At 39.7% G+C, this 12,178-nt stretch overlaps 1 protein-coding gene across 14 annotated transcripts in view; it reads right to left on the bottom strand.

Annotated features, from left to right (window-relative positions):
• Window positions 1-11,497, bottom strand: part of LOC103475843 (peripheral plasma membrane protein CASK) — a 36,373-nt gene extending 24,876 nt beyond the window's left edge. For 5 of the 14 annotated variants that reach the window (XM_008427808.3, XM_008427830.3, XM_008427838.3 and 2 more), the window contains exons 1-2: window positions 10,535-11,493; window positions 1,828-1,940 (exon numbers count right to left, since the gene is read on the bottom strand). In XM_008427808.3, coding sequence (XP_008426030.1) covers window positions 1,828-1,940; window positions 10,535-10,599 — 178 coding nt within the window. In that variant the 5' untranslated portion in view covers window positions 10,600-11,493. Of the gene's footprint in view, window positions 1-1,827; window positions 1,941-10,534 lie in introns of all 14 variants that reach the window. The other 9 variants (XM_081616730.1, XM_081616738.1, XM_081616733.1 and 6 more) reach the window with 5 other exon arrangements.
• Between the last annotated feature and the right edge of the window lie 681 nt (window positions 11,498-12,178).

Raw genomic sequence — 12,178 nt, 5'->3', positions numbered from 1 at the left:
CACCCCACAACTACAGAGCCCCTTTTCTTCCATTATTCCCTTCCCCTCCTCTCTACGCTCATCCTTAGCCGTCTCATTGATTATTCGTTGTCGAGAGCGACAATGTGGCCTAATGTCCGCGCGGGGCCTGGAGCGCTCTGAAAGGAACCGATGCCGTCCTCTGGCCCCGTTCCAAATCTTCCACGGATGGTTCGGCCAGACTGTTACGTAATGTTCACTTTGAACTTTATTTTGACACAGCTGACAATCTGGCCGTTTCTTCTGCTGATATGAAGAATAAAGCAATAATAGATTTACAGTAAAAGCTTCAATCATGGCCTTTAATGAATGTTTCATATATAGGACTACATGAAGGATCCGCTGCTTTACTGAATGATGACCAAACCGCCTGGTCAGCCAATTGCAGCAGGTGACTATGGCAAACCGGTTTAACATTTAATCACACAATCACCAATCTCCAATTCCTGTTTGTATTAGGGCTGCAAACAACAACTGTTTTAGTATTGATAAAAGCCACATTCTGCTGATTTTTAACATAAATCACTTAAGCCTCTTCTTATTCAATATCAGAAACACATAAAACATATCTACAGGATATTTTTTTTTATAGGAAATGAAAAATTTATATATTTTTGGTACAGTTTAGGCTTAATTACCCATCTGAGGATGTTGTTCTTTCAGCAAATGGCATTTTCTGAGTTTGTACACTCCAGAGTTCATGATTAATCGATTACTAAATTTGAGTTAGATGAAAAAAGACAGATGGGGAGGGACTACAATGTCCTTCTATATTTATACAGACCCAGAGAGAGCATTTTAAAGCTTTTAGATCCCACACACACACATCTTTAATTTATACATATTGGAGTTGTTAGCTTCTCTTTGTGGTTTGTGGGACAGATTGTTTCTTTCCCACTGGAAGCAAACCGCTTCTAGGTTCAACTCTAAATAAACTAAGAGCTATATTTTCAACCGGATCACAATTTTCCTGTGCTCGTCCACAACTAGAGTTCGGTCGAGCTTTCACACCTGCCTGAATTAAACAAACTACCTGATGAAATAATCTCTGGTCTGTTGAAAGCAGATCAAACAGCTTGGAAACCACATCTGAACCCAAAAGGAGAGAGAACTGAAGCAAAAAGAAAAATAATCTCAATTCATCACCTTTAAGAATTTTTACATCTACATCTATCAAATTAATCAGAGATAGAAAACATCCAACTAATCAAACATTCGAGTGAATCAAACCAGGCTGAAGTTGGTCAAATAATCTGTATTTTAAGTAGGAAATTGCAGGTGAATTCATTCATCGTGAACCTTTTCCACGTCAGCTCCCTTAGTTCATTTCCTTGTCTTGCTGTTACTGGCTGTAGGGCTCATCTCTGGCTGGGGCGTCGCAGATGGCACATGATGGATGCCAACGCTGCCACCAACACGCACACACGCACCTCTGATCTCAGCTTTAATCTCCCTCGTTGACAAACCTGCGCAGCGAAACGCGTTGCGTTGCACAAAAGCGAACGTTTCGACATAAACCTCATCTGTGGGACGTTCTGCTTGATTTATTTCTGTGAAAATACGATTATACGCTCTCTGTGGGTCGTTGTGTTTGATATCAGAGCCAAGGAGTATTTGTGGATTGCTCCCAACTGTTGTTTTAGCCCACAAGGAGAGGCAGGTGGGTGAGTTTACGCAACAGCGCAGGGAATAATTTACAATTATTCTTTGTTAAATCATTCCAGAGAGTCCGTTTGAAGTTTTCCTTTCTGATTGGAAGTATTCCTTAAACTTGAGCGACCGTGGAGTCGTTCCTGCTGGTTTTCTCACCTTCCGTGCTGAGGCCAGGGCTAGAGGTGAAGCTGGCCACATCCACGATCTTCACGGCGAACTGTTGGCCCGTGTCCCTGTTGATGCAGCGCCTCACCACGCTGAAGGGACCCCTGCAACACAAACGGCCCAAATTAGTCAAAGTCACACATGGTGGCGTGTAGCTATCCCACGTAAAAACACAGACACACACACACACACGGCGGGTTGTCTCTGAGAACACTCCGGGTCGTTCGCAGCGCGGTTAGCTACGCTACGTAGCCTCCAGCGCTTGTGCCAGTGGGAATTATAGTGCAGAGCAGCTGTAAAGTCTAAAATAAAAGCTTTATTACAGAGACCGGCGCGAGTAAGACTTTTCCCACATAGTCTTTTTCCAAGGCAGGAGACATTGTAACGTGGGTTTCAAGCATTCGGATGCTTTTCCTTCGGGAAGTCGACAGGAAGATGGATGGAGAGCAATCCTGGCACAAAACCAAGCAGGAATCTCCTGCTAAACTCATAATTAATCATCCAGATCAGCTTCATTACCTGTTGAAATGGCAATACTTCCCCAAAAGATTCATCAAGGAAATTACTGAGCAAATTGAGATCCATTAAAGTTCTGATTTCAACAACGACGTTTATCAAATCCGTGGTTTGGCACCACTAATCATCTGTTGCATCTTACAATGGCAGATTGTAGGAGACAAAAACAAACTTAAGTTCTTCATCAAAATGTATGCATGGAAAGTTTAGTGGAAGGAAAAAGTGTGGAGTGCATAAGCAGCAGGAATAACCACAGCTTTGCTTATTGCAACAGTCTGTTGCAACAATTAAATTAATTGCATAAATTGAGATCAATAATTTCCATTCTGATGGTTTATATTTTTACAGAGACTTCATAATCCATTTTATTTGTTTTTGCTTGACATGTTTTATTTTAGGTATTTAAATGTTTTCCAGTTCAAGTATGATGTGTTCTTTACAAAATTAAAGTTTGTTGGTCTTTGAGTGGGCAAACTTGCATAATTTTGTCATTAAGATTGAAAATGATCTTAAAACAACAATATTATAGCTAACCGGACAATTTATCAGTACGGTCAGGGGGGAAAATGCATCCCTTAGCAGTCAGTTGAAGTGTTTTAGAGTTAAACGGAGGGCAAAAGGTTTCTGCCAGCGGCAGCAGATCAGAGACAACCTGTCAAATAGATTCAGTCATTAACTTCTCACTATGTAAACAAGCAGCAATGAAACTACTCCAATGAATTTCTTTAGAAATGTATTTTATCCCAGCACCAAACGCCTGCTTATATCAGCGGAAGTGGTAAATGGCGCCTACACAGAATATCAGATGCACACCCTGGACGGTGAGGAATGCAAATAGTATTTGGCTTTATTCAAAACAGAATTTGCTTTTTTTGATACATACTTCTTAACAAAAAAAAAAAGCAGAGTGACAACACTTTGCAACACTTCTGAACTGAAACCTAAAATAAGGGATTTGTGAGTGAAAACCTGAGTGTGTGAGAGCAACAGTGGATTTGTTCACATCTGCTGTGATGATCAAACCACCAAAACAAGCACAGGCAGCATCTGGATGCTCGTCTGGAAAACAACGTGGTTTCCCTCAAAGTCAGCAGGAATCCCGAGGAGAACCCGACCTCCTCCTGACCTTTGCCCTCCTGGGTTTATGTGCTGTAGCAGCTGTGTTTACCCGTTGTTATTCTTAAAGAGCTGGGAGGTGTTTGACGGGGAGGAGGGTGCATGAGGGATTCCAAACTGGATTTACAACAAAACACACTTATTCCCAAAAGCAGGACAGCCTTACCTTCCTGCTCCAACACGAGATTAACTTGTCTAAGCAGCTGCAGCAATGTTGTAAACATAATTTGTCTCATAGCTTCAACATTTGCTTCTGAAAATGTATCCGACAATAAACAATGTTTTCAGTAAACTCAGGGTCTGATCCTGCTAATGATGTTTACACATTGCGCCAAGTGAGATAAAGTTTTCATAATGGAAACTCATAGACGGAAAAAAAAAGGATGCAATAGTACCAAGAAAAAAGGTAAGCCTTAAACGTGAAAGAAAAACCAGGGAGTGAGGAAGAAAGGAGATGAAAAAAGGCTGGAAATAAGGGCACAAGAAGAAATAGGAGAAAAAAGATTAGGAAGGAAGTTACAGAAAAAGAAAAAGAGAAGCAACAAAAAAGGACACATGAAAGGATAGGAGGCAGGGATGGAAGGGAAGCATGGATAAAAAAAACAGACTGTGGAAGGACAGCAAAAAAGAGCGAAAGAAACAAGGTGGGACACAAAGAAGAAAGACAGAAGGAGGAAAGGTCACAAGGACTGGTAGAAAGAAAGAAGGAAGGAATGGCACAAAGACAAAATAAGATAGGAAAGGATACAAGAAGAGACTAAGGGAGGGAAACAAGGTAGGAACAAAGAGGAAACAAGGAAGGAAGAAAGTTGAGAAAGGAAGGAGAGGTGGACACCAAGTAGAAAAAGCCAAAGATTTAGACAATGGAATAGTGAATGCTGATCATTTTATTTTTTCCTCCTGAAGTAAAATCCCCATAATTGTCCCAGACCACACAGGAAACCCTGTCAGCATATTAATAAACACTATAACCATAATCGAGGATGAACCTGTCAGCTTCTCCTGCAGCCATCTCTTCTCTCCTGACGGCCCATGAATCAAAACTTAATTTCAAACCTGGGTTGATTTAAACCATTAAATAAAGCGGTATTTCTCATCACATCATTTGGAATAAATAAATTATCCAAACACCCAAGCCTCATAGAGCCATGAAGCCAAGGGTCCTTGCAAAGATGGAAGCACAGACGTGTGCAGAAACGAGCCTAAGGAGTGAGTGTTTGGGGGAAGAGGCAGCGGGGTGGGGGGAACACATGCCATTACTGACATCACTGCAGCTGCACTTGGTGGGCTCACGCAAAAAAAAAAAAAAAAAAAACACCCACATCCCACCGACAGCAGCAGTCGGCAAACATCAGGCCGAGGTGGCAGCCTGCTGCTTGGATTGCATCACTTGTCTGCTTCACGGGGGAAAAAAATTATTACATCCAAATCATTTTCTTATGTAGTCCTATTTTAAAAGAAAAAAACTTTTTTTTGAATAAATGGCAGCAAAAAAAATCCAAACATTTTTCCTGTAGTTTCTCACAAGATTTCTGCTAAAAGTTAGCTTATTTTAGGACTTGACCACTGACAATTACTTCATTTAGCCATCAACTTTGTCTTCTTAACTTAGCGTTTTTTGTGACTCAAGTATCTTCACACCTTGGTTCACTAACTCCAGCACCTTCCTACACGATGTAGAAAGTGCTAGAACAGCTACAGGCCAAATACTGAAATTCCTTATTGCTTCTCAGCATCATGGCTTTTATTCCTTTATTAAGAAATGTAAATTCCTCAGTCAAAGCTTCAACTCATACATACAAACAAAAACAAACAAACAAAAGCAATGCAATTCTCAAATAAATTTGAAGAGAAAAGTAATAAAACAAAATGTAATGCAAGAGCTAGTTTGGAAAATTTGAGGGGATATTTATGACTTTTTAAAAGCAACATTGGACAAAGCTCCAGTCTGAGCAGCTGATAAACGTAGCATAATTTGCATCAAGGGCAACCTTTTGCAAATAACTGTCCAAATTGTTGAATTTGTGATCTCTACTAAACTGTTCATATGCAAGTATGTCAAGCCGAAGAAAGAAAAGCAGAACCTGATTTATTTGCTTAAGCAGGAGGGTTTGTGTTGATTTGTTCCCCTGCGAAGCGGAAGGCTACATGACCCAGACAGTAATGCGATCCCTTATTGATCTAAGCAGGAATTGCAGCTGTACACGCCTCAGCAGACGGAGGTGTCTGCGTGGCCAAATGGGGAATGGACGCCTCTCCAATTTTACTACTTGGACATTCTCCTGACTCCAAAAAAGTGGTTTTTGATGAGAAAATGCCACCGCTGCTACGATTACAAGACAATGAGATTTTAAGGATCTCGAATATTCACAAGAAACTTTATTATTATCATCCAGCTCACAATAAGCCAGGGGACTGATCACTTCATTGGGTTGGATTGAGTCACACAGCGTAATACTGTTGGCAGTAATGAGCGCCGCAGGGCGGAAATAAAGACTCTAATAGTGCTTCTCGACAAGCAAAGCCCAATTCAAACACAATCATTACAGACAAAACTGATTAAATTACCCCAAAGCCTTTCAAACACTGCAGCTGAAGTCTCAAAATAAGCATGTGGTGAATGTTGTACTCCTAATCTCATTTACAGTAGGGCTGCAACTATTGATTGTTTCACTAATCGATTATTCGGACAATCTGATTTTTTTTTTTTTAATTGCCACATTCTGCATATTCTTTATTTAACCACAATTTTAAATACAATATTAGAAATACAAGATGCAAATAACCAAATAATTCAATTCCATTTTTAAATAAGGAAAACATTTATTGTCTAAAATTCAATAAAGTTTTATTGAATTTTAGTGAATTCTTGACAATTTATAGATTCCTTGATTAATTTTTGCATTATTGATTAACATTAAGAGAGGTTCTCTGAGTGTTTTGTTCTTTCAGCAAATGTTGTTTTTTTAAGTCTGTTTAGTTAACAATAAATTAGCAAATTAGTTGATTAATTTAGTAAATCGATTAATCACAATTAATCTGATTAATCGTTTCAGCCCTAATCTATACTTGATGAGTCTCGGAACTAGGAATCTCGTTAGACAAAACAAGATGCCAATACTGGGAGATTTGGCTTCATTTTAAGCGTTTTCCGCCTGCCGTAACATCCACCTATAGGCGGCGTCAATAAAACCCGGGATAAAAACGAGGCGGAGTGCTGCAGTGTCTCCCAGCATTATTTATATCCGTAGCCTCGGGGCCATCACATTCCCAGCTCCACTTGTCTCCATTGATCTCCCTCAGCTTCCCCCCAACTCTGCTGAGGAAAAGTGATCCCCTCCTCCTAGCCGGAACACATCCCGAGACTCTGTGGGCTCAACACACTTGATCCACCAAAGGAGAACTGAGTGGATAAGAGGGATCTTCTGCTCTTTTCTTTGACATTAATCTGACATTTCACTTTTTGTAGTCAAAGCTTCAAATGGCCCTCAGATGACGACACAGCCTCCTCCTCTACTGATTGTTCTGGACTGTGTAACAACACCTGGATGACATTCAGCTGGTTATGCAGATATTATGTACATATTGATCAGTCGAAACGACAAATTTCAACTACTAGCACTGAAATATGCAAAACAGAGAGTTTTATACAGGGCTCTAGTCCTCGACGCCATTGTCTTGTACTACCTTTAACTTGTTTAATCAGATGAATTTACTCAACTGTAGAGATGCATAAGAAACTGAAAGCATCACACGAGAGTCTAACAATCAAATAAACAGGAAGGCAAGACAACAGAGACTCAAACGTCTCTCTACGTGACTTTCTAACCACACAGGGGCAAAAGCAGCTGAGCTGGATTAGCAGTGCTAGGACATGTTGCCATGGAATATCGTCTCTACTGCCAGGATATTGAGATCTTAGCATTAAAGTTGAAACGATTAATCGATTATCAAAATAATTGTCAACTAATTTAGTTATCGTTTAATCAGTAACTGGAGCATTCAGACCCAGAAAAAAGGCAATTTGCTGAAATAATAAATCGCCGTAATTAAACCAAAACTGTATAAAAATACATATATTTGGATTTTAATTTTTTTTAAGTTCTTTGTAAATATGTTCTACCCAGAACTCCTCGTCACTTAGTTCAAATTCTGTAAAAATAAAATAAAATACACACACACATATAAAATCCTGTTATTGCATTTCAAGCAATAAAATGTTCTTATTTAAAATGGAATTATTTGTTAAAATGCATCTTTTAATTTATATATTGTAAAAAAAAAAAAACCTTAACTGATCAAATGAAAAATCTGTGCCTTTTTTTGATCAATCAATTAATTGACAGAATAACTGATTATAAACATAACTCTTTGTTGCATCCATGGTTAGCATTTAATAAAAGTGATGAGACTAGTTTGACTAATTTCAAACATTCAAGATAAGATGAAGTCTTTGGATCCAGTTGAGAAAAGTGCAGGTTTGTCTTTTTGATAACCTTTTCACGGCCCTCAAATCTAGAGCGAGACGTTTCCGAACCCCTCGATGCTTGCAGGAGGAAACGGAACAAAAACATTCATTTCCGGTTTCAGTACCCTCAACCTCTTTTATTAAATGCTGCCTCCATCCCTGTTCCTCCTTTCTGCTGACAAATTCAACACTAAAAACTCTAAATTAAGTCGCCTCTTTAAAAACACATCATTCTTTTGTTTGGGATTCTAAGAGCAACTTGTAAGTGTGATTGATATTTCTGTTGTTTTGTTCATTCTGTGTTATTTTCATGTTCAGATTAGGAGTTTTGGATGCATTTTTTTCTAATTTACAGAGAAAATTAAAGGTTTTTAGCCTCTTGTCGGGAAATAATAAGCTCATTCCCTTACCCCTGTGGACAAAAAACAATGTAATGCAGTTTATGGTTTTATACAGTGCAGTATAAAGTTCTGATATGGTGCACCAAATGCAGAAGTTATTATCTTCTCAAATGACCCAGAAAAGTAGTGCCTCATCTCCTCTTGTGCCACATTATCAATAAAAGAGTCCTGGAAGATCTAGTTATTTAGCCTCGACAATAAATTTTCTCAATCCATAGTTTACCCTTATTAAACCATAAATAAAAGAATTTATTGTCAATTTACATTAGATATTTTTTACAGTCTTTGACCTGCAAAGACAGGGTAGCGGTAGACAAATTCAGCAATTGGTCATCGGGAATAAAGCTGGAAAAACTGATATTTTTCCTTACATAAAAAGCATGAAATCAATTTTAAACTTTTTGGTTTCTCTTTTGTGGGGGGGAAAATAGAAATATGCAATTTTCAGGTTGTAAAACTGTAGGGACAGAACTAGAGGCAAAACTTGATAGCTCTACGTCAGTGGTCACAAACTGCATTCCTGGAGAGCCAGAGACCTGCAACTTCTAGATGTGTTCCTTGTGGTACACGCTTGAATTAAACGGCTAAACTGCCTCACTAGCATGCAGTCAGGCTCTACAGAGTTCTGCTAATGAGCTAAAATTGGAGCTAGGTGTGCTGAAGCAGAGAGACATGTAAAAGTTGCAGGACTCTGGCCCTTGAGGAATGCAGCTTAGACTATGAGATAAGCTTGCAAAAAAAAAAAACACACCATAATTTCAACATAAGTTAATCAAACTTTAGAACATGATTGAGTGTCTTGTTTTAATTTTAAACATTTACTCCTAAATCGTGACTACAATTTTTTTAGCGTTGCAATTATTCGTTATTTTATCAACTAAATTTAGAGATACTTTTCCAGTGCTTACTGCACCGAATAATTTAGCAAGTATCAAATATAGCAAGCTAATAATAGAAGATTAATCAGTCACCGCTAATTACCATCTTCTTGAGTTCTGCCCATTTCCAGAGGTGCTGGAAATATTTCCAAGCAGCAAAAATTGCATTTCATGTAATTGAGAGGGAAAGCATAGCTGCCTTCTTTCAGCCATCTGACCAGCAGTGAGCAGCAAATAGAGGAGAGACAGTTTCGTATTACTTTACTTGCCAAACAGACAGAAAACTGCTCATTTAAGGGCTTGTCTGTTCAGGGTTATTCAAGACTGTGTGGAGAAATGCACAAAAGGCTGCTTTGGGCTCAGAAAACTGAAAAAGGTAACCTGTTAGTTGCACTTCATGCGTAAACTTACAAAGAAAAAAAAAGTGTGTGTACCTCATTAAAAGCAATAAATGGCAACAGGGTGCAAGCAAAAATAGAAAAACATATACTGCAGAGGATGAACTAGCAAGTCAAGATCTTATCAGACTAATGATCCAATTTAGACTTGTAAACTCCTCTTCCTGCATGGAACATTATTCACCCCTTGGCCTTTTTGTGTGCATTCAAATTTAAACTACTGAGCAGACTTTCCTGTAAAATCAATCAAACCCACTTTGAACATCGTTTGTCAACTGTAAAACAAGCAGGAATTGTTTGCGAATCAAGATACTAGTCTTTTGCAACTAATATTTTGCAACAAAAGAAAGTTGCTATCATTTTGAGTCAAACTTATATATGTGTGTGTGTGTGTGTGTGTGTGTGTGTGTGTGTAAGCATATGGGTCAACACAATAGGGAAGATTGAGACAAAAAGTTGCTTGGGTAAGCTAAAGTAGTTGTAACTCAAACTGTATGCAGTGCCACTGTATTAGTAAATAATTTATGCGGATCCAAGCAGAATATAGTAAAAAAATTACACAAGGCTTAGCAGAAGCACACACTCACTCTTTCCTATTCTAAAGTATGTGCCTCTTGTGATGTCATTGACCCAAATATGCATAGAGCAGAAATAGAAAGTTTTTATACATGTGCTTTACACAAACTTTGAATTTTTGCTTCTCATATGTGTTTACACAGTCAGCGTGTGTCAATTAATGGCTAAGAAAATACACCCTTCTGTGGTAGCTTTAAAACCAGTGAAGATGGTATAAATCCAACCCTACCCGTTCAATTAACCTTTCGCCTAGTATACCTGTGCGCCAAGACATCAGCATGTTTCAAACAGATGTGGTGAACGTGTCAATATGACTGCAATCTATGTGAACATAAAAATACTCACTTGCCGATCACCTCGCAAAGCTCGTACACATCCTCGAACAGCACGTCGTCGTCCGCCATGGTCATCTAGGTAAGCTGGGATGCTCTCCAGAAGAAATCCCACCCACCGGGGTTTGGAAGTAATCAATGTCAGCTTAATTTCTTTGTCAAGTGAGGTTACTGCTGTGCCGGGAAAACACGCAGCTGCTAACTCAAACCCCTAAAAAAACAAAAATAAACGAGAACACAAATAGCCTCTAAAATAAACCGAATTAGCCGGTTAGCCGCATTTAGCTGGCGACCCAGGCTGTCAGTCTTCGGCCCCACCTTCTCCCGAGCTCCGCTCCTGGTGGGCTGGCTAAGCCGTAACCACAGACGAGACCCCAGGGCGTGGAGATTTCCTCGCTCGTTGGAAGAAAAACACCCCTTTTAGCATTGCCTCGGGTGTGTACCCCACTGGCGGAGATTATTGCACCCACAGCAGCATCCACAGACACGTCCCGTGCTCCGACCTAAGATGCTGCCTTTCGCCGCAAGCTAACGGGACTCTCGAGAAGGGTTAGCAAGCTAGGTTAACGCGAGCTAGCAGTCGACAGAATCACCGGTTGGTGTATCACAGATGGCTTATCCCCACCGAAAAAACGCTATGAGCTCGGGCTGCAGTGTGCTTCAACTTCCCGAGCCCAAATCGAAGCCGTTCGCGACCATGTCCATAGCCTTCTCTGTTGCATAGACCGCTTGTGCTGGAGAATATTAAAATTGTACCGTGAAAAAAACCCACTCGTTGCTCTCGGGTTTTACGCTTCCTAAGATGCTGACTGGCTTTGCCTGGCTGTTTTTTTTTTCCGACTTCCAGAAATGCCAGACTCCTCCCTCTGTCGACCAGACAAGTGGTCTTTCCAGAGCCAAAATGGCCACGAAGAAAAAAAAAGGCCCACACACGTTTTTTAGCCTAAGTTGAGCCAATATGGCTTCCTGTTGTGGCGCATTACATTCACAGTTTCTTGCTAATCTCTCCAATGGTTCCAGTCAGTGTATCCCGCGCAGGCGTCAACCAGCAAAATCTCATCACCTTACGTCAGCCTTTCCCCTTCTTATCACCATCATTTTAACAGACTCCGTGTTACGCTCGTAATTATATTTTCTGTCAATCATAGCCATTTTCACACATTATGGCTACTTGCTGAATAATTAAACGGATATTGTCTGCACTTGGACAAAAATGAGGTATAAGCAGAAATGTCAGTGATTCCCAAATTCCCATGGGTCATCAGAGACATGCCTCAAAACGTAGGTTTCCAATACTGGGGTAGCGGGCCCAATCAGTGTCACGGATATCTCTGTGAAACCTGACATGTTCTGCATGAGGGGTCTACAATTAAGTCAAATAAAAATATTTGTAGCTGCCATTAGCATATGCATATAGTTGAAACCAGAAGTGTACATACTCTGAATAAAAAGACATGCACCTTTTATCCCTTCACTGTCTGAAGTTAAAAGAGAGCAAATTTCTCTTGTTTTAAGTCAGAATTACCTAAATTATTTCTATTTGCCATGATAATGAGAGAGAAAACATACCCACAAATTTCCTTAAGGATTAAAATCAGTTACTCATTCCCCCAACATGTCTCTTTACTCAAAATTCTACATGCAAATACCACTTTAT

This window comes from Poecilia reticulata, chromosome 2 (genome assembly GCF_904066995.2).
Source record: "Poecilia reticulata chromosome 2, P_reticulata-male-v2, whole genome shotgun sequence".
NCBI lineage: Eukaryota > Metazoa > Chordata > Actinopteri > Cyprinodontiformes > Poeciliidae > Poecilia > Poecilia reticulata.
This window is presented reverse-complemented; position numbering and strand designations above follow the sequence as displayed.